General features: G+C 50.5%; 1 protein-coding gene across 1 annotated transcript; it reads left to right on the plus strand.

The window, feature by feature from the left end:
- The first annotated feature begins 2,233 nt into the window (after positions 1–2,233).
- Positions 2,234–20,891, plus strand: LOC131208134 (breast cancer anti-estrogen resistance protein 3 homolog). The gene is made up of 13 exons (XM_058200784.1): positions 2,234–2,276; positions 5,166–5,294; positions 5,378–5,518; positions 6,833–6,998; positions 15,661–15,724; positions 15,816–16,061; positions 18,293–18,395; positions 18,463–18,634; positions 18,704–19,800; positions 19,877–20,145; positions 20,213–20,405; positions 20,479–20,686; positions 20,759–20,891. Exons 1-13 carry the CDS (start codon positions 2,234–2,236, stop codon positions 20,889–20,891), a joined length of 2,964 nt encoding a protein of 987 aa, XP_058056767.1.
- Positions 20,892–22,739: the final 1,848 nt, after the last annotated feature.

Consider the following 22,739-nt stretch of genomic DNA (forward strand, 5'->3'; position numbering starts at 1 on the left):
AATGTTGCTCAAAGCAGGCACTGAAACATGAGAGGCCCGTAAACATTTCAGTTCACCCACTGCTTTGATGACGTCAGCCGGTCGAGTAGCTCGCGCACGCTCTTGACCAACATACCAACGGCGCGCGCGGATCGCAGTACCTGTCGAACGCAACGACGAATCGCACGCGCGGCCTGTCAGCGGTTGATGCGGAAGTGGAGTGTATCTAGTGAGCTGGGAGTTTGAATAACACAAGCGCGAACCACCGGTAGCCGGAATCGGTTCTAATGTTGGTACAACCAATTTTGTGCGAGTTGTGAAACAACCAACGACATGCTTTCGGCGGGCATAATTCAAGTGCGGTGATAATGTGGCCAGTTTGAAGATTCTCATAAACGTCAACAGTTTTATCGCGTTCTACATTTCCAAGGTTTCCGTTGTAGAAATACTTGACCACTCGACGGTCGGTTGAAGGAAAAGGTGTACCGCGTAGCAGTTAAATTGTCCGCTCCGCTCCGAATGTTTGTTGTGAAGATACGACGGCGGTCGGTCTTGCAACGGAATCAGATATCGACGATAAGGGTAGTGTGCCGCTACCGGGGGACCAACCGGCAAGAAAGAACGGGCGAGAAATCACCCTACCTTAGCAGTGAGTTCGGGAGAAAACCGGACCGGAAATTCCATGTCCATGTTGGAACAAATGGATTTTTAATTATCACCAACAGGGGAAAAAAAATCGCTCCTAAAACGGATTACTTTTGGAGGCGATGTTCTAGTGAATGACAGTCAACTTTGATCCGGATCAGTGAAAATCGCTAAATGTATGAGGTCACTCTCGATCATCCACTTCAGGCACGTCCTGTGATGCACCTTGCACGTACCCCACCGATCGGCTACGGACGGCGTGTTGAGGCCATTTAATTTGCATTAAATGCACCAAGCTCGCGCCTGTTGTGGCTGGGTCTGGCCTGCGAATGCAAAATAAAGTGCCGAGTGAAGGGAAAGAAATTCAAACAAACGGCGGCTCCGGTCCCGACGCAGACGGTCGTGTGATGAATGCTGTCGGCGAATAGATAGGTAAGTCTAATTACTGCGCCCCCAATGCATATCGGAAACAATCGGGCTGTCCGTGACTGTCAGAACAGACGTCAGAAACGGGTTGGTGCAGGCCTTAGGTGCAGTTAGCTTGAAGAACTAGGTAATGCCTCGCTGGGGACAAGGAACGGTTGTCGGTGCCGTTGGGGCAAATATTTAGCAACGCTTAAGCTAAGAGATACTAGCTGTGGGGAGTCATTAGCGTTGGCCATTTTTGCGTTGCCAATGAATGTGTGCCGGAGATAAAGCGGAGATAGTCACAACATTTCGTTTCCGTTTCGGATTCGATTGTTTCAACAGAAGAAATAGTCTAACTACTAGGGATGAAATGAATGAATATTTATGAACAGTCTTACAATATCCTTATGAATTTACCACGAGCAACTTCGGCAAGTGAGACAAGCAATAACGGGTTACGGGAGATAAACATCAAACTTGGCACGATCGATTAACCCAAGCGGATTACGAACTTCAACGACCAGATTAGACGCCCGTTCCGTGGGAGGTTCGAAAATCTGGACAGCCTCTGCCGTACATAAGATTACACTAATACAGACACCTCGTGTGACATCATCCCCATTGGGTGGGCGACTCATTAAATATTCAAAAACACAGCTCAACCCCCGGTGCTGCACATTAGATGATACCAAATCCTGACCAAATCCACTCAGCCGTGCGACAGAGACAACCAATAACCGGTAAGCTGCGGGAGATGTATTTTTTCTCTTTTGGTGAGATCAAGAACCGCGTCATTACGTAGACACTGGTCGTCTTTCGGTAAACCTTCGGAAGGCTCTAGCGCATTAGCGGTAGATTCTTGAAGACGCTGCTCCGCATTAGTAGTGTCCAACGTGCCGTAGGGACCGGAGGACCGTCATCCTTGGACGGCGCCCGGAGATGAAACAAATTGAAGCCCATTTTCTCACTCCTCATTTGTCCCAGGCCGTTAATCCAATCTTCGGGCCACCCGGCTAACGAGAGGCATTAACTGTGGTTTTCGGAGGGAGCGACATAATTTTTCTCCATCTTTTCAGCTCCGGGTCAAACGTCATCGGCTCAAGCGACGAAAGTAGATGCTGCCCCCGATTTGATTGACAACATTAGTCAACTCCCTCCCAACGCGTGTTGTGTGAAGCAGCCAGCTGCCTAAGGCCTAAGGATGGGCAAAACGACTAGCAAGCTCGATAAACGGCGGTCTCAGAGTAAGTTAGCAAGGTGGCAAGGTGCCAGACCAGATCGATGGTGGTCCGTAATGTAGACCGAGGCGGGAAGCGAGTATCTGCTCGCGATAGGCGCTCCAACGCGTTAATTAGCTTTCCGACTGCCTAATGAAATTATCTTTTGCGCGAAACTTGCTCAACCAGTCCCTGATACACGATACGGTTCACACTAAAGTTGCCATGTACCGTTGTGGCGCGTTTCTTTCGTATGCAAAATGCATCCCGCCTTGCAGGGAGCTGAAGCCGTTTTTATGCTGCTCCGTCGTAATTACCGATCGTGCCGTTGCAGAAGTTTCATTGGTCGGGCCAATAGACTGCCGCATATCGGTTCCATTTATCTTAATTATCTGCCCGATTGGCTTGCACTGGGTTCATAATCAATTTCTTCTGTTGGAGTTCGTCAGCGGACATGGGTTAAAAGTTTGCGACCCACAGTTTGGTGGAAAAAGTCCATTCCAAACCTCGAAAGCCCATACTTAAATCTCGTTTTATTGTTATTAAAATGTCCGAGTTTTAGCAACGCAAGCAAAACGATTTAAATCACTGTACCCATAAATGGGGAACGGTGCGGGAATTGCACTGCGTTGGCTGCACTTGTCTGCCATATGCTGAGCAGTAAATTGTTCGGTGGCAATCGGTCTGCGGCAGGAATGTTCCATCGAGCGTGCGACCCAACATAACCCACCGGGGCGTGGAACGCACCCCGTTTAGCTCGGGGCGCTACCAGCTCGCCAGCGTATGTTGGCCCGCCGCCCACGGACAGAAATCGTCGGCGAATTGAATAATGTGTATTAATCGATGCTGCGAACGAAAGGCCACACATGCTGTGCTCGCATATGCACCGGGTAAGCGTATACCGAGAATGCAGAATGGCTTATGAAAAGCGAAAGTGTCGGATCTTGCACCACTCCCGATCCATGCGTTGGAAGAGCAATTGAAAGTAATTTATCGTAATCCGAAACAGCTGGCGATCCGAGGAGATCTGCCCAGAAAACGCACGTTGAGAAGTTTCGTTGTGCGTAAAAAAGAACCAAGATTTAAGAATGTTAAGGGCACCGGGACCAAAACGCTCAAACTAGCGCCCGGAAGCCGGGATTGTTTTGCAGTGGCGATTAATCACGCTGCTATCATCGCCGGTAACTGACGCAAATCAAGGTCTATCGATTGACGAGCGGCCAACGTGCGACCCATTATCGGTTGTAATGAGTGCGTGTTCGGGTGGTCGGAGCATGATAAAAACATCGATCCAACAGATGCTTTCCTGGCTGGCCGATTCGGATGGGGCCGAGTAATCAAATCGTAAGCCAGCACCGGTTCCGGACAGTGCATAAATCGCTTTTGAGCAGGCTTAAGTTATGATTTTCTTCCACAACACCGAAAACCGTTCATGATCGAAATTATGGGGAGCCTTTTTCGTGTGTGCGCTGCCTGCAGCCAGTTCTTCATTCGTGTATGCAGGATGCAAAAGGGGTGGTGCTCAGGTGAGCTGGGGCCATTCATTCATTCGACTTCGCCCACCCAACCAGCATGCAGCCGTCCATGTGCCGTCGGAGCCGGTTTTCGGGCCGGACAGTTGAATGAAAACGACAATAAACATTGATCTTTACTATGTTGCGCTTATTATACGTTACCATACCGGGTGACCGGGTGGCCCGTTTCCTGCCGCGGCCTTTGGTGGCTCGCTCTTGGAGCCTTCTTTCGATGTTTTCGGGCTCGTTGGGTGCGCTGAGCAAGTCGGCGGTCAATTAACAACCAGCGCGGCGCGTCGTTCCCAATCCGAAGTACAAACGGAACCGATATTTCAACCGTGGTTATCTGCCAGCCATATTGTGGACAGATATTTCTCTGGGCCGGGGTTTCGTGGACGCTTCTCCGGTGGAGAGCCTTGACAGATATTTCTTTGTATCTTCAACCAATTCGCACACCGAAATCCTGGGTCTTGGGTTAACTACAATGTTGCGCAATGTTGAGGTGAAATGTTATGGCGTCGATTTTATGAATTATTTATCCAAAATAAACGATTTATTGATAGATTGAACATACGAGTGAAATATATGAAAAATTGTTATCATTTTTTTACTCTCTGCTAATTGAAGTATTGAGCTATAAATCGTGGATTAGTTAGCCGTTAGCATATTATTTCCCACTCATTAAAGATCGGTCGGGTTAGATACAAAAAAGAAACACTTTGCTTAATCATCTTGCACCACGTTGCGTAGGGATATGCTCAACGTCGATGCTGCAGATACGCAAGTGTTCGTCGGTTAAGTAGTGTTAGTGCCGCGTGGGCCCGGTCAGCTGAGCGATGCAAAGTACCGGCGCGAGGTGGTCGTTCCGCGGACCTGGTTCAGTTCGCGCAGTCATTTGATGGCTTTCGGTCGCGTCGCGTTCGAATGATCGGGTTTCGGTGCCTCGGATCGACTTGCGCACAGCAGTCATTTGTGGCCTATAATCGGTAGTGTCGTCTGGTGAAACAAATTCGTAAAATAGTTACATTACCTGAGTGTTGTCAGCAAGTATGGTTGGCCCAACAGGAATAAATGTCGCGCATTGCCAAAGCAGGACCTTTTCTATTCGAACGCTATCCATATGGTGATTAAAATGTGTAAAACTTGGTGACAAAAATTTGTGTTGCGGATAATTTCACTTCATGCGACAGACTACCGAGACTCTTTCTCTGAAGACGAACGAAAGTTGACACAATTCAATTTCTATCATTCTATTGTGCATCGCTGGGTCGTGCGGTCGTGTTGTTGGGATTTTATACTTTCGCGCCCAAAAAGAACAAAGCTTAACCGTCGCGAGGCGTAGCACGCGCAGCCTAGAAAATGCCGTTGTTCCGTTCTCAAAGTGTGCTCTCCACCTTCGAAGGCATTTCCTGGAGCTACAAATTCGGCACGGTTAGCCGCCGGAAGAAGCATGCCGCCCAGGTCATCAGCGCGGTGCCACACATGGACACGGCCGAATGGTTGCAGCGGCTGGATTTGCCCGAGTACGGTGGTAAGTCCCGACCGGCGAGAGGTATGTGAGTGAAATTATGTTTCACCTTCTTGGTTTGGTTCCATTTTCCGCTGACCCGTCAGATAAATTCAAATCGTATAACGGCGTGGAGGAGCTGCTATTTCTATCCGAGGCGGACGTCAAAAAGCTGGGTATCCGCAACAACGCGCATCGAGCCCGCATCGTCAGCAGTCTGGTTGCGCTACGGGAGAACCTTGTCCATGGTAAGTGCAACAATTCCAAGATCCATTCCATTTCTTTCCCCACACCCAAAATATGAGCCCATAAAACCCAGCGAATTAAATGAACTACGAAACGATCGAAAGTTTCGGGACTCGACTAGCGGGAAAAAAGGCCTCAGACCCACGATAAAGTAGACGATTTAACGGCAATACGTGCTTGGAGTACCACCGGAGGCTAGCCGATGGCTAGTTGTCCGAGCGATAAGTCCGAGCCGAGGCCGAGGGTTGCAGATTTTTGAAAGTAGATTAAAGCGCGTAATCTTCCAGCCTCATCAACCCCGGACCCGGATGGGTTCTTTCTTCGCGAAGCGCATCCCGCGAGTCCTTCGAAGAAGATTTCGTTTCTGCTTTGCGCGATACTTTCTCGCCCAACAGCAACAACATGCCGTGTGTGGTTTACTTCATTTTATTTTCCCAGTCCCACCGGTCCGCCGTCCGTCCGTCGAATTGATGTTTGTGAGCCGCCGGTTCCAGGCCGGGCCTCGGGTCCAGATAAGCGATGTGAGGTTTTGCGCGATAATTTATCACCACACGACGGCGACGGCGACCGGGTGATGCATACCTGGCGAACCGCAGGCGCATAAATTGCGTGTGTCACGATAACGAGTGGCCACGGTTGAAAAAGTGGTCCACCAAGTGGGAACCGCAAAGGGATGCTGCTCGGGCTGGACAGCGTGTCTATCCCAGGGAGTGTAGCCAATGGGTCCTGGGAAAGGTTGTGAAATGAATTCATTAATGTAACATATGCTTCTGAGCATCGGATGCCCTCCAAAAAAGCTTAAAACAAAGAAAATTGCAACTTTTATGTACGCACGCCATTGTCGCTCACTTGTTACATTGGGTTCCACATTACTTCGTACAACGCTTCGGAGCAACAACGTTTAGCATGTTGACAAGTGAGATTTTTATCACACCTGTTCCAATAAGCAGTGGCCGCCGCCCCCGGAGGCGATATAAAACAGACGACGGATCCCGGCGCACGGTCGACATTTGCATCACTTTAAACCGGGCACCAGCAAGGTGACAACGCGTACCATAACCCCCTGCGTGTGATTATTTTATTAAATCTCGATAACACGGCGGCAAAGTGCAAGCAAGGAAGCATGCGGAAAAGTTTGCGCCGTCAGCAGCAATGTGTTTTGCGCGCATTCTGCTGCGTTCCCGTCTCGCGTACGTCGTCGTCGCTTCCCAAACCACCTCGAACCTCGGGGCAAATTTTGCTAATCGGACAGATTTTGTGCACCGCGTCACCCTGTAGCGCATAACGGAGTGTTTATGTTTTCTGTTGTTTTGCAGAGGCGAACGCGAAGGCAAACCAACGGAATGCAGCGGCGGCGGCCGGTGACGAGCACGCCACCACCAGGGCACGGATGCGTCACAGTGTGGCCGTTCCCGATCGGACTCGGGCTAGGGACAAGGGACTGCTGCCAAGCACGGCCGCCGGCACGGAAACCGAAAGCCAGTAAGTAAGGGGAATTTGAATTCTTGGTAAATTTCAGAAAATTTCATAATGGAACACTTTTTATAGCATGCTAAGTGGTGGTGCTATAAAAAGCTAGCAGCGCTGCGTTGCGTAGGAAAAAACGTGGTTCGTTGCGTAATATTTTCAAATCGGGCCTCGAAGATTGTTTTTCCAGGATTGTCGTGTTGCGATATCCTCAATTTCCTTAAACGAATATTGTGACAAATTTAATATTACTATCAAGCTTGGAAACCGTTTCTGAAGGGATTCGCGCGAGGAGTCTCATGAAAATGCGCATGTGCCATCGAACGCAACGTTGGGCTCGGCAGTTCGCAGTTTGTTTGGGTTCCGTTGATGGTGGGCCGGGCTGCAATGAAAGAGCGCGAGCCTTACCACTAGACAAGCTGGTTCTCCAGGAACAAAACTCATTACACTGCTAATGCTAGGTGTGCATCTTGTACAATCCTAGCCCTAGAGGGCCTCGGGGCCCAATCTTGATGGTCCCTTTTAACCTACCGTAATTAACAACGGTAATCACAAAGGCAAGCACTACACTACGCATAACCCGGCGTCAAAACGTGTGCACCAAACCGTGCGACGCACGTAGCGAGGGTTCCGACGAATCCCGGCGGCCGGAAGGACTCCGCGTGCTCTCGTCCTGCATGGGGGGTGCAGCAGAAACGGAGAATACATAAATCATGATTGAAACCCGCGCGCGCTCACCCTCCTCAGAAGTGTCGGAGGCCATGTCGGAGAAGAAATATCACGGAGAAACCACACAAAAAAATCCTTATCCTGCGAAGGGGTGTTGGTTTGTGTGGCCCGTTTTTTGCCCGTCCCCCGGATTCGGTTCCTCGACTGCTGATTTCCTTTTCATCGGATGCACCACCACCACCACCACCACCACCTTGCTTCTCAGTTTCGTTCTCTCGCCAATTTTACAACCCCGAGCGGTGCCGGGGAATGAATGAATGTATGGCCGCGCGGCCCGCTCGAGTTCGCTTCCGGCACATCCGTCCCGGCGTAGTAGATTACTACTACGCGGGGTACTACACGCACACAGCCACGTACCGGGCGGGTACCTTATCAAGCGCGCCTCTTATCGTAAGGATTCGCGTAAGGGAACTCGCACGCACACCTTCACGGGGATCACTCATTTTCCGTCGAGTGAGGAAAACTCACGGCCAGCCTGCAGACCCGAGGGGACTCCTGTTTCAGCCGTTTCCCAGGATACGTCAAAAGGCGGCTTCCGCTGGGCGGTTCTCGCTCTCTCTCTCTCTCGCGTATTCCGCACTCACTTGCGGAGCGAGGATTCGCTCACTGTCGCGTTTTCGCGGAGACACCGAGTCCAGCGGACGGTTCTTCAGTCCAGTGTCGAATCTTCCTGCGTTCGGATGGCCGAACCGCATCGCGGGCCTGTGGTTTAGTTTTTCGCTCCACTTCTTTACTTCGTTTTCCCTGCCTTCCGCCGTGACACGCTGACTTCGTCCTCGCTTCTGGCCCGACCTGGTTGGTGCGTGATTTGTGGTCACCTCGTTGGGCGGTTTTCGCTTCCCATTGTGTTGCCTTTTTTTTCCTCCAACGGATCCCAGATCTATGGTTCTGCGGGATTGGCACGAATATGGTGGTGCTGTAAAAAGTGTGATAAGCTCTGAATTTATCCGTGTGGTGGCCCGAGTGTGGCTGTGTGAGAATCCTGCCCAATGTGGATCCTGTCAGCGATGGGCACAATGAGCAATTAAAAGGCCAAAATCGGGAAAAAAATCGTCAGTGTAACAACAACGCCCCAGCATTGTGTGGCCATCGTGAAAAGTGCGGGTTGCTCGGGAGTGAAGTTGTCGCGGCGCAAGGAATAATGGCGCACGGCCACTAGAGTGGCACGCAGATCGAAGCAGAAAAGGATACACCCTTCTCGGAGACATGGACGCCCGTTGAGATCCCCGGACCCACCATGTGAGTGTGTAGGTGTGTGCGAGTTGGGCAATCTCCACGAGATGCACGAGATATCGGCCTCCCAAAATCGGCCGGATGACTCTGGCCGCTTGCAGGGATTTCCACCATTTTCCGCCATTGTTTCGTTTCATCACGGACCACGGGGGGACCCATTCTGCCCCCGCCCGGGGGAAGTCAATCTAATTCGCTGGCCATTTACCAATTTATCAATGAAAAGCCTACGAACCGCCCCACGAGAGTGCCCGCAGCGGCTGGCTGGACACTCGTAGCCACGGTCGCCGTTCGGCTCTCCGGAAGTGGACCGGGAAAATCGGAACCGGAGAGAGAGAGATCGAAAAGGAGAAAATAAAAGAAGGGCGTACGGGCCGCAGGACACTCACGCGGCCGCCTCGGGAGCAGGTGGCTGCGAGACTCTCCGGAAGGCACGCTGGCACCATTTTCGCTGGTGCGTTGTGTCGTTGTTGTGGTTTGTTTATTTTTACTTCCGACCCTCCTTCCGAACCTCACTCGCTCGCTCTCTGTCTCGCGGTGCGTGGCCCGGGGTTTGCTGGCTTACGGACCTGCCGCCGCCTGATGCCTTTTCGGTGTCGGATTCAAAGTGGTTCCGCTTCGGAAGACTGTCGTTTGTGCCCGTGGATCTGAAAGGCTGTCCTCGGGCGAATCTTAATCACCATTCCGGGAGTCCTAATGAGTCTTTGCGAAACGTGAGGGACCAAAGGAATTACCTGTTTTTATGGGTACGCGCTCAAAGCGCCAACCAAAACCACCGGAACCGGTCCACACAGGTACGCACCGGACCCTAAACTGCATTCCCATTAAAGGTACTTTTGTTGAAGAAAAAAATCCAATTCCAATTATCATCCGTCTCGTGACACACTTCGTGTTACGATGCGCCGGAGCGATTTCAATTGAATAATTGAATTATGTGTACGGGTTGGCCAAAGGAAGGGGCCAGCGCAAGAAGAAAAACCACCCGGGAAAACGATGTAAACAAAAGGTGGTAATTGAATTCATTACACGACCACCGGGCACCGAGGCGTAGCGATTCGTTTAATGGCGGAGCCGGCGCTGCCACCGTCAGCCCACTGCATCGGGACTCGCAGAGTGTCGCTCGCCAATCACATTATGCCAATCGCAGCACCAACACTCCCGCAGGACATTGCTGCCCCTCGTTGCTGCGAGGGTCCAAGCTAGACCGGGGAAGCATGATTCATGGTTGCGTCTGGCGTCTCGGCGCCTGCACAGGAACCGTGTCCTCCGTCCCCGCGAAGGTGCCGAAGTGTGTGAGGATCGATAACTCAATCTTGGACCGGTGCCCCGTGGTGGTCAAATGATGCATCATAATTGCGTTACACACTCAAGTTACTCGGCCAAGGTTGTCGGACCGCCGGATATTTGTCAGCGCGGACTGCAATTAATAGTGGCTCGAAGCTATCAGGACCAACCGTCAAGGACTATCAATTAGTGGCAGCACCGTATGAGACTTTCAATACATCAAACCGAGCTCTAGCGAACGTCGGAACTGCGTTCTGCGACTAGCAAGCAGCACAGCCGACACCAACGGGAGGATTAAGGATTCAAGCCGTGGCACAACTGTGTTCCGGCAGATGTTCCAGTCGCTCGTTTCAGAGGCAGGCCGCTCTCTGGCAGAACTGGCAGACTAATTCGTCTGAAAGGGAATCACAGATCACAGACCGTGGCCGACAGAGCCCGCCGGCGAATCCTTTGTTCGCCTCGCACTGGGCGCCAGGATTTAGCAGCTCTCGGTGCGCAGTGGCAGCCGGGCAAAGGAATGCCGGAGGCCCGAAGAAAATATATTAAAAACATTGGCGGCAAGTTTTTCAGTGCGGCACCGAACCATTTTCCGGAACCGTTTTTCTGTTCGGTTCCCTGTCGGTGGGAAAGCAATCATTATGCAGAGTCTGAGGTCTTTTTTTTCTAAGTGGCCAGTGGAGCACAGAGAATCCTCGAATCCTGGAAGCAGAGATATTGAAAGAACCAGCCGGATCCCGTCGAGACCACCCTTTCCGGTAAAGACCCCCCGCCCGGGGTGGAGAAAACTGCAACTAAATGAAACCGTTTCCTTTCGAATCCGTACGGTCGGCGTTCTTTTTACATTTTTCCTATCCCAGAGGGCAGGCTTTTCCTGGGGGCCTCCGAAGGGATTTCTGGCGCCCTCGCGGTGCGTTTCCAGCCGGTCGGCCTTTCTGTTCGAAAGGGAGCGACGGTGGGATCGATTAATTTCCCGCGGCCGGCAATTTCGGAGGGTCTAGTGTTGAAATGAATGAAAAAAAGTGATCATAAAAACTCCAGGCGGTCCTCCTGCCGGCGGCTAGTTTCGGTCCACTGCGACGTGGAATGCGTGTTTTCCACTGGCGCGGCGCACTTAATTTTATGACTACTTGAAGTCCTGCGGGGCAGACATTCGATATAGGCCGGGTGAGCCTTTTCGGACGATGTAGAATTAATTACACGGCGCCGTTCCGGGCCAACTGAAGGCGGCGATAACAATGAAGAAACCCCGCCGCGCACCGGTGACCCGAAATGGGATTAGATAATAACCTCCTGAGCAACGGAGGGAGACCTTAAGAGGAGTTTTTGGAATGTAATCTTGCTTAAGTTAATAGAATGGGGTGCAATAATTATGCACTGCCATCCTTAGTTAATGTTCCGCACATTTTATAATGTTTACCAAAACCGAAGACATTTTCCAGTAAATGACCAACGAAAGTGCTGCGGTTAAATAGTCCGTAAGCTCCGGTAGTTAGTTAGACGAACATCGACTGCCAGGTCGGTGCCCTCGGGCGCTGCCGGCGGGCAAAATGTCCCCGTTTTTTGTCCGCCCTCACGGTTTTGCCACAAGGTAAACGGTCGGGTCTACACCTTTTTGGTACCGATTGCAAAGGTACCGCTTGGGTGCCCGGGAATGTTTGCCCAGTCGATAAATAATTAATGAAAATGCACTGTGCAACTACTTGAAGACGGCCACGGTCGGTCGTACGCTCTGAATTTTGATGCTGCACACGGCTTCCTCGTAAATCCTTCCGCCGTGGCGCATACGAAATGACGCTGAAAGCCCTTCGTGAAAGCGGAAGCGGAAAGATTCTCATTCGTCATCGTTTTTGCATCCACCAAGCGCTTGGGAAGTGTGAACTTTCTGGCCACAAGGCGCGAAGTGAAAAGTACTTTTCACACCTTCCACGTCCAATACCTGACGGAATTGGCCGCAATGAGTTGGGATGTTTTCTTTCGTAAAAGAACCACAATGAAGCAGGCACCAGTCAAACAAAAGATTTGGGGCATCTTTGAAATGTAATGAATGGAAAATTTCAGCCCTTTTAATTTTTTTAAAATTGATTTAAATGGACTAAAGTTATGCTAGGACATTATTTTAGCTGAAATACGAAACACCATCTGAAACCTGAAGGGGCCTTGCGAAGCCCTTCGAGTGTTTGTTTCATAAAAACGCAGCATAAACATCCGCATCACCCATCGGTTCCGAGGGGTTTCCCCCTTTTTCTTGGGGTGAACCATATTTTAATATCGCATAATGTTCTTATCTTCATCGTAAAAGATACTCCCGATGGGCATCCGGCCAACCCGGGCCTCTGTTTTATGAATGGGCGAATAAGTAAAAAATCAATAAACCTCAACACCTAACAGAATGCGCCATGCCGGGCGACTGGCTGATGCTTCAGATTAGTACCCCACCCGTCATTCCCGTTCGTAGGTCCTCGGGAGCATCAAAATTGACTCGTCGTCTGACTCGTGGTGGTGGTTGACGCAACATTAAGGAGCAAACGTGGAAACGTGGCACGCGGAAAATGGACTGAAACCGTTACCCGTCGAAGCCGCCTTCCAGCATCCGGACACGTAATTTATTCCGTCTGATGCATCGACGTCGGCGCATTTCCGCGTTCCCGACGCGGCGCTCCTCTTGACTCGCCGATTTATTTATACAACTTTTTGCCCGTAATGAGCACGTTCCACGGGGTTGCCGAGTATGAATAATTCAACGACGGCCAAACGTTCCCCGCCACGATTGGCTGTGTCTCATTTGTCCGACCTTAGTAAGGGGAGGGAGTTACAGGAGGGCGTCGGGTCCATCCGGCTTATCGATAAGCAGCAGATGTTGGTCCCACTGTAAAGGTTTTCCACTTCCACGGCGAAAGTGAAGTTTGTTTGCACGCAAAAATGTCGGACCGTGTGTCAATCGTGTCTTGCGACGCAAAAGGGTGCATAATTTACCCATAAAACCTGACCTGATAACCTGTGAATTTTCGGGCGAAACACTTGAGTGGCAAAATTTTATCCACCACTTGACGGTGATTGATCTTTTTGGTGTGGCTTAATGGGCGCGGTGAAAATTAAGATTAACAAAAACTTCTACCAAGTGTTGCGGGTTTCCCTTTTACGAGCTGGAGCTGGAGTCATGGTGTGCGGAAAAACCCATCGCTCCGAAACCAATAACACTTTCACGGTACAAAGAACCTTGTGGCCGAGTGGTTCGGGCAGTGCATGATTGCGGTTTCATCGCATGGGCTGCAAACTGCTGCAGTTGAGTCACTTAGGACCATACCATGGTCCATGCTGCTGGACTCCCCAGTGCACGTTGGGATTACCACGTGGTCATCGATGGCTCGTGGCTACCGGTGCCACATCCTTTTGTTGTGGTCATTCATAAGCTCCTTTCTTATCGCCAGGCCGAGCTTTGCATACCCCATTTTAAACATTTACTCCAAAGAGAAGTTTTTATAAAAATGGGAACAGACGGAAGTTGGCGGATACAATTCAGAAAAATATTTGTAATAAATTGGCCTGACAACAGTTGTGTTCTGGTTGAAAAGCTGAAACACGCTTGAAAAGGCACGCGGCAGCAATAAAGGCCTGAACGTTAGTATGAAAATGCCCACACAAATGTCGACTGTCCAGCTTTGTGCTCTGTGTCATTAGTGAAAGCCAAACAAACAATAGATTTTTTTGCGAACTCTGCGATGGGCTGTTGCTCATTTCATTCAACTGTTGCGCCGGTGCCCCTTGGCCATTATTACTTCCTGTGGAGTGTGTATTGCGCAAACTTCGACCAAAAACTCCGAACAGTTAATGTAACAAAGAGCTAACTTGTTCGTAATGACGAATTGTTTCTGTTTTATTGTCCTGCTGCCAACCCAACTGTGTAGCTGTACGCAACCTTTTCATTTAGTGTTTCTCCTGAACCGCAGCAAAGGATTAAACAAACTTTTATTTCACTTCTAGCGACCTCCGTAGCGAAACACCAAAGGATAAAGTAAAGTTTGCCGAGCGTGAAGCATGAAATTACATTCCCACCGGGCTCGAGTTCCTCTTACGCCCCGGAGGCGTCATTAACGTCCTTCTCACGTTCACAGTCCCACAGGGCCCAAACGTCCATCCTGCCGAGCATGCCAACAAAAAGCCGACCATCCAAAAAATCAACAGTGAATAATTATGGACGAATTTTCCAGCTCGGCCAAGTGAACAAATCAAATCGCAAACCACCTCAACGCGCCCGACGTACCTGCTGACCATTTGCGCCCTGGCCCTTACCGGGGTTTGTTGTGGAACCTTTTCTGAGGAATGCAACGGCACACGGTTGTCCAGTTGGTATCATGAAGGCAAACACCGGACGCACAGAACCAACAGGACGAACGACGTCCGAAGCAACAAATCTGCAAACACGGCGACGCACGATAAAAATTCAACCACAAAGGACGAAAGGCGTTTTAGGCAAAAGTATCCCCACCGGGGTCACCCTGGAACACCAGACAAATGCCGACATGGCAGGCATTTTGTTTTTGCCACGAGTTAAACGCTGATGGTGTGTCCTCAAAATTCTGGCAGACGCGTATGTTGGCCATAGTGGCTATCGGTTTCGTCCAAGTTGGATCAATTATTGTTTCACTCGCCCACTGTCTCATCCACTCGGAAGCCTTCCGAAAAGTCGCCAGACCGAACCGTCCTGAGGACAGTCGTTGTCGCTGTGTTCTCGGCCACACATTTAATTGAATGTTCGCTCGAAACGTTTCCGACAGTTTACTTTATTTACCTCTCACGAAATTGGCGTCGTTGGCAAAAAGGATTCAAAAAGCAATGAACGAACCCCGGTTCGCCCGCCCGATGGAGGTTTAATGGCAGTTTCCAACCGAGCGAACGGTGGTCCACTGTCGCCAGGTTAGCGCCAGCGCTACGGATACTAAACCAGTATCCGTGGGGGAATCTACACCATAACTGCCAATGGTACGATGTGTGGAATTGTGCAATCGGACCCGCTTCCGTGTCTATCGTGGGCTGATTGGATGTGTGGCTCATCGGTTATACTGTCCGAGACGATTCGCTCCATAAAGCCCGATTGTCAGCTATTGCTATTGCCAATTTATGCCAGCTCTCGGATGTGTAACAGTTAGGGTAAATCTATTCGTTGGGTTCAATACACTGTTTATATGCATTTGCCGATGAGTCTACGGCCGAGTGTATGGGTCTTTGCTGTTTATGGTTGCTCTACAAAGTTAGTGATAAAATTGGTTTTTTAAATAGAAAATCGAAAATAGAAGAGAAAAAATCCTCTACAGATATCAACCGAGAACATGAAAATGCCCCTTTCCGTTATTAACTTACGGTCTATTGCCGTCGAATGACTGGCTGCAAAATGAAACTAATCTTGTTTTCTTTCTATCCCATTGAATCTGTTAAGCTATGCCTGCCTGACGCCGGCTGCCCCGAAACAAAGTAAGAGCTGTGGCGATCTGTTAGATATGGTAAGTAACCGTCATCGGATGACAATTGGTCCCTTAATAACTCCGTTTTGAACTGTACATAAAATAATCGAAATGGCTCCCGATTCCACAGGAAACGACACCGGACGGTGGCAACGAAGCAGTGGCACTGAAGAAGGCCCTCGAATGGGAGCTGTCGTTGGATTCGCGGGACCTCCGGTCGCACGCCTGGTACCATGGGCCGATCCCACGCCAGCGGGCCGAAGAGATTGTCCAGCAGGAGGGGGACTTCCTGGTGCGCGATTGTGTTTCCCAGCCCGGGAACTACGTCCTGACGTGCAAAACGAAGGGACCCACGCTACACTTCGTCATCAATAAGGTGAGCCGACGATCAATGTAGGGGGAATCGGGCAAGCGTTGGACGCACCATGCGCCTCCATTTCGCTACCAGGCGTCTCCATTTGGTACACTTTTTAAATTAGTTTCTATCTCGACAAAGACATTCTGGGATTCGGAAAATTATAAAGCTTTCAACAAATCTCTCCTGATCCGATTAGAAACAAGCGGGAACTGTCTCCTTCTGTCTGTCTGGTGGGAAACCAACAAAACTTAAGTTCATAACTTAGCGACAGCAATTCATTTACATAACACTGCACTCCAAAAGTTGGCAGATCTAGACCAAGATGTGCACCGCTCGTGCTCCATCTTCGGTTCCATTCCAGCAAACGTTGACTGTAAAACGTTTACTCTTCCGTTAGTCAGTTGTTCACATCCAGTTCCTTTCCGACTTTGCGGAAGAATCAAGAAAATCACGTGCAAAAGTTTCCAGTGCATGAGCGCACTCTGGCACACCACTCCTGCAGCCGAGCGTGGCCGTTGCCATATGGCAGTGCTGCCCAGAGAACGGCCGGCCAAGCCGGCAAGTCTTGAGATTTTAACTGCTTTATTTTTCGTCCTCCGTGCTAACTACCACGCCCTTCGGGCGAGGTGGTTCTTGAGCGAAGAGAAAACATCCGCAGATTACAAGTTGCTTCAGCTTTGAAGGCTTGACTCGCAGTTTGCGGGAGCATTTGGCTGACTACCGTGCCGTGTCCGTGCCGTGGAGCCGGCTGACGCCGACCGTGTACCTATTAGTGGTGGTCCTTCTGGTTCCGGTCCGGACCCCGTTGGCCTTCCGATCTTGACAGCAACCACTCAAGGCACAGTGTTCATTTTGTTCCAATACGGGGTCCGTACGGGGCGAGTAAGTGGACAGCAAACAGCCCTCGGGAGCTTCTCGTCCGAGAAGAACTTTTATCTCGTCTCAAATGAAGAGACATTTAATTAGTTGCAACTAACCAGTTTGGGTGTGAAGTGGCCTCGTCAAACGCGTCGATGGGTGGATCGTAAAACAAAGCCTGCAGGACGATGGCCCTTGACTGCTGGCAAGTTTGAGAGCAACAATAACGAACCACTGTCCTTCCTGTTTCGATGCTGCGTTAGAATGTTATCCAATCAAACTCTTAGGTCATCGATATTTCGATAGACATACCACACGATTGATGGACTAGTTTGGTTCAGTAACGCAAATTGAATAACGAGCAGAGCGCTCCAATCAATAGACGTTAATTAAAAATCTATTGGAGGACGGGCACACAAAAGACCCCATCGAAGGGATATGTTGGGCCATCATTAACATGTCAATCCGTGTCCTTACGGACGCCCACAATTTGATCAGCAGCTCCAGCAGCAACCGAACCACATTCGGACTATGATTGGTGTGCCGACGAGCCCGGCATTCCATTAGCTTCCATTCCTATTTGCGTATTCTTGGCAGAGCTTGTCGAGTTCCGTGCCGATGGCACCAGCGAAAGGTTTCGTTGGGTTCTGGAGAACGGTGCAAGAGCGAATGGCAAATAACATTATGATCGATCACTTGAAACCTAACGAACCAATAACCGGGCTCCGGGAGAAAAGATGCTCTGGATGAGGGTAGTGCCAGGTTTTGCTGCAAAGACGCTCGCTGTCGGAAGTGCTTCGCGAGATGCGAACGGTTCGATATGCCGGAGCCTGCAGATTATAAATGGTGGATCAATCGGCCGTCATTTTTCACCGTTGTCAGGTTCGATTTTTAAGAGATGAAACTGAGTTGGTCGGACTATGGAAATAATGCAGTGTTTCACTCTTCTGCGAAAATTTGTTCACCAAAGAGAACGTAAAGAGTCTTAAAACTGAATTTTAAAAGACATTTACGAATGTCTGATGCCGTCGTAGCAACCTTTAGTATGTGGCGTCGTCAGTTATCCGAGTAGCCTTTGCTACGAAAAGACAACCAATGTCAGTAGGATTCGACAAAATATTTCATTTTTCGCCTTAATTTTGTCGTAAATTTTGACATCCGAATCTGAATCTAAACTCTCCCGGCGATACTAGAGGGCTACCAAGACGCTATTCGATTGAGTGTGAAAATAATAAACTGGACGACTTCCACCGTCGAACGACGAGAGGAGTAACTTCATTAGGCGCTTCATTACTGTCGATACGACGCCATGTATCAAGTGTTCGGGGTCGAGGTTCTCTGGTTCGCATCGACCTATATTGTGCGTATTTTCTCGTGTGTCGCCCCAACAGCTGCTGCTGCAACCGGAAACCGTATACGAGCGAGTCCAGTATCAGTTCGAAGATGATGCCTACGATACAGTTCCTGACTTGATTACCTTCTACGTGGGCTCGGGTAAGTCGGACTCGTTCGGACACGCCACCGTTCGGTGCACTAATCCACATCTCGCCCACGATTGCAGGAAAATCGATTTCGGCCGCTTCTGGGGCAAGAATTCAATGTCCGTGCAACCGAACGTATCCGCTGTCGTTTTACGCCGGCAAGTGCCCCCAGAATGTGACCGGCGTGGCGGGCATCCGGGGGCCGAGCCCGCTCAACTCACCCTCACCCGTGCCATCATCGCCTGGGTTTAGGTAAGTCAGACATACGCGGCCTGCACCGCTCTTAACTGGATTGACACTATCCTTACAACCCGTTCGCAGGTATAATCCCTACACGCAGCAGACGAACTCCTACCGGAGTCCCATGTCGTCACCGCCGCGTACCAAGCGTGAAACACCGCCACGGTTACCGAGCAAAAAGCAACGCTCCCAGTCCCTCACGCCCATCCACGGTGCCCAGGGAGTCCAACAACGGTACTGTAGTGCCGACGGTGTAATAGGGAACAACGGCGGCGGAACGGAGGGAAAACCGGGGACCGGGAAACCATCACGCCTGGTGGATGGCGCTGGTGGCGAAAAGTGTAACAGTGCCGACGGAGTCATCCACGGCGAGCAGGTGGCCAACGGTGGACGTTGTCCGGGGGCGCCGAGCGATGAGAAGAGTTCCAGTGCGGACGGAGTGGTAAAGTCGCAAACGACTTCCCGATCCAATTCGGTCGATGCCGTCGCACTGAAGGGTAGCAACGCGTCGCTGGCACGGTCGGCGAGCCTCAGATCTTCGCACGGTAAGCTTTCGGGCTCGCGCGCTTCCAGTATCAACAAGGAGTCGAGCGAACATTCGCTTAGCCCTTGCATCGAGCAGCAACAGTTTGCGGAAAACGACGAGGGGCCACCGAGTCCACCACCGAAACCGATTCGGGGCGGAGGAAGTGGTGGCGCCGGAACGCTTCAGCGGCGCGACTCTCTCAAGGACTCCGACAGCCACGCGGGACAGGGTGGTCACGGTCGGGGAGCGATAACGTCGTACCATCCGTCGGGCTCGGACTCGGGCAATGGGTCGGGCGATTCGGCACAGAGCTCCGCCACCGGCGAGGATCTGGCACTGCCCCATCGGGCCGGAGGGGTCGTGCTGAAGAATCCACGCTTCATCCCGACCTCCCTATCGTCGGTGACGCTCCGGTCGCACTTGGAGTTCGATCCGGTCGCGGCGGAGGAAGCATTGCTGGCGATGCACGTTCCCACCTTCGAGCAGACGTCCCGGTACGATCTGGAGAACTTCAACACGCTGCTCCTGCCGTTCTGTGACTGCAAACCACTGGACAGTGGCACGCTCAACACTTTCCGGATGATGCTGTGCGAGTCCGGATCGCGGGTTATTGCAAATCACCTGACGCGGGTCGACATAGGACTAATACTAGGTAAGGCGCACGGCAGGGCCAATCAGAACTCACTCAGACTTACACGGTGCCTTCGACGTATCGTTGCGGGACGCAGACAAGGACGACAGCCGAAAGGATGACCCGCTGAACTGCACCGGGCTGGAGCTCATCACCCTCGAGCAGGGCCGGCAGTACCGGGCGGACCTCATCGAGCGCACCGAGTGCATGAAGCTGCTGGTGGCTGTTACCATTCTCACCTGCCAGAGTGACCTCGAGCGGGCGGAAACGCTCAACAAGTGGATCCAGGTGGCGGTCGAGACGAAAACTGCGTTGGGCAACCTGTTTGGGTTCAGTGCCATCATGCTGGGCCTTTCGATGCCACAGGTAGGTACCCCCATACGGGGCCACTCCAGATGGCGCAAGCTAACCTATCGTCCGGTGCTCCCCGCAGATCCAAAAGCTCGAGTCCACCTGGCATACGCTGCGCCAAAAGTTCACCGACAGTGCTTTCAACTTCGAGGCCAAGTTGCGACCGACGATGAACAGCATGAACGACTGCTCCAATCCGCAGGCTCCCAATACGACCATACCGCACATACTGCCCTACATACTAGTCAAGGACCGCACGATCAACGATGTCTTCGGTAGGTGTGGGGAGAATTTTCTTTACTCCTCGGAACTAAGCAGCCATCCTTTTGTGGCCGTGACTTTTTTTAGCTACACCCACTTCACCTTGCCCATCGCTGGTGGCCTCCTGCGTGACGCCCTGGGAAACGATTACGCAAGATTTTGGATTCTCCGTTCTGTTCGCGCACCTTGATGCGGCCCGCAGTTTCATCAACAACCTCTCACTGTACAGAAAGAATGCTCAAACCATACTGCAGGACACTGGCCGGTTCGACCCGCTGATGGAGGACGCTTTTAGGTAAGGCATTGCGATGGTCAAACATTGCCAGTGCACGTTGGCGCTGATTTGAGCTTTTACTGTCCCCGCCAGGACCGAATTTCAGATGAAGTTCCTCTGGGGCAGCAAGGGTGCGCTGGTACCGGCCGACGAACGGCACGCCAAATTCGAGCATGTGCTCTCCGTGATGGCGGAGAAGTTCTGCGGCGATCCATCGGCAGGCTAGACAGGCCGGCATCGTCTACGTTTCTAGTGCACCTAATTCTACGTCACTGTCACTGGCTAGAGGAATTGACCTTCTCCAGTAGCCTAAGTTTTATCGAACACTGGAATGCTTTGCAAGTGGCCATCATCAGGACACCTTTCTCATTCACCTTCACGCTGGTCAACACTGGTTATCATCGGCAACATCCACCGCGAATGACTCCAATCGCTTGTTTCAACCAAACACGAGATAAGCCTACATCAAACGGAAACAATAATTTGAGTAAAATGGCCAGAGTGCGTTTATTTATAGTGTGAGTGTGCGAAAACGATGGATCATTTCATTTGAAACCGAAAACGACAAAAAGATGGCGCAATCCGCGGCCCACACAGTATTCAAGATCCAAGGGCCGGATAGTTTTAGGAAGCTTTTTCAACACACAAAGACGCCAAAACGAACGTAGAACGAACGAATTGAAACGCAAACGCAACAATTTTAAAACACAAGCATACTGCCGGTAAATCAACGATAAAGACATTAACTGAAATTTGTAGGGCCATTTTGGGGCCATTTTGCGGTTTTGTTGCAACGGACGGAAAGGGAGCCTACAGCAGCGGTGCTAGCGGTGCTCTGGTCGAGTGCCGAGTGGGCATTTCAAAACTAGTCAAAATATACCAAATGCGATAAAAATATACAAACACGGATAGAGGTGCAAGGACCGCAAGGATCGGGCAAGAAAGGGCACAAACGGAGCTGTGCTCTGTTGTTGAGTAAGCGAAGAGGACTCCGCGGGATTAGGGCGACCGGCGAACACGCTGGTTGATTCTGCGGTAACATCATTATACTGGAAAACTGAAGAAAGAAACACAAACTCAAGCAAAAAAACGATACCTTGGTTGGGCACTTTTCTAGCTCCACAAATCTCCCATTTTGGCAGCATTCTTGTATTACTCAAAAATATCAAAAAACTACTTACCAACTCGACTGAGGAGCATACCTGTTTCGCAGCAATACAGCAGCAGAATCAAATACACTTAAACGAAGGCGCTCTCGACACCTTGAAAACGAATATAAACTAATCAATAAGACACATACTTAAATCAGCCGCCATCGGCGGTGTTTCGTTTGCGCTTTTCTGTTCAGTAAAGCAATACTGTAGTAAATAAATTGGAAAATAACGAAAGTCCCTGCAAGGCGACGGTTTATAAAACCTTTCAACAATATATCAAATCCTTCGATCAAACATTTCAACGACCAGTGGAGGAGTCGTTGACCAAGAAATATCCAAGATCCGATGTGCGAATGGCATAATGGCGTTTTTTTGTTTAGCTAGATTCTAGATGTTTTGTACATTAATTCCGTAACCGCTCCGTGGTGGCATTGATGGAAGCATTTATCTTTTCCCACTGTTGAATCGCATTCTTAAGCAGTATTGAAAGTATTTAGCGTCTGTTTTCCATACGTAACGTAAAGTTTGTATGTTTGAACTAATCTTATGTTATGCGGCGTGTGGCGATAGTGAGCATCCTCTACATACATAAATATGCCGTACGAATCTCAAACGATAGTTACAAACGCAACCCGATCGACAATATTTGTCTGTATCATATTGCGCACCAATTTGGCACGATGCCGTACACAAAACCGATAGAAACGCGACTCTAGCACGATGGGTCGATCAGCTCAACTGGGGTCATTTTTACCGCGCAAACAATAGGAACAAGTTTTGGTACACATCCCTCGATAGCTACAACATGACGAAGGTAAAAAGAAAATCAGTAAAAACCTATACTCGTATTCCACGACGTTCGCATTCGTTCCCTAGCACGGCGCGCTACTATTGCTAGGCACAATTGTCGGAAAGTATCC

Source organism: Anopheles bellator, chromosome 2 (assembly GCF_943735745.2).
Source record: "Anopheles bellator chromosome 2, idAnoBellAS_SP24_06.2, whole genome shotgun sequence".
In the NCBI taxonomy this organism is placed as follows: domain Eukaryota; kingdom Metazoa; phylum Arthropoda; class Insecta; order Diptera; family Culicidae; genus Anopheles; species Anopheles bellator.

Excerpts from the sequence above, each read along its gene's own strand:
- LOC131208134 (XM_058200784.1), top strand. The coding sequence starts at position 2,234 with ATGGGCAAAACGACTAGCAAGCTCGATAAACGGCGGTCTCAGA. Across the intron at positions 20,146-20,212 it reads TGGGCCTTTCGATGCCACAG|ATCCAAAAGCTCGAGTCCAC; the intron begins GTAGGTACCCCC and ends TGCTCCCCGCAG. Across the intron at positions 20,687-20,758 it reads CTGATGGAGGACGCTTTTAG|GACCGAATTTCAGATGAAGT; the intron begins GTAAGGCATTGC and ends TGTCCCCGCCAG.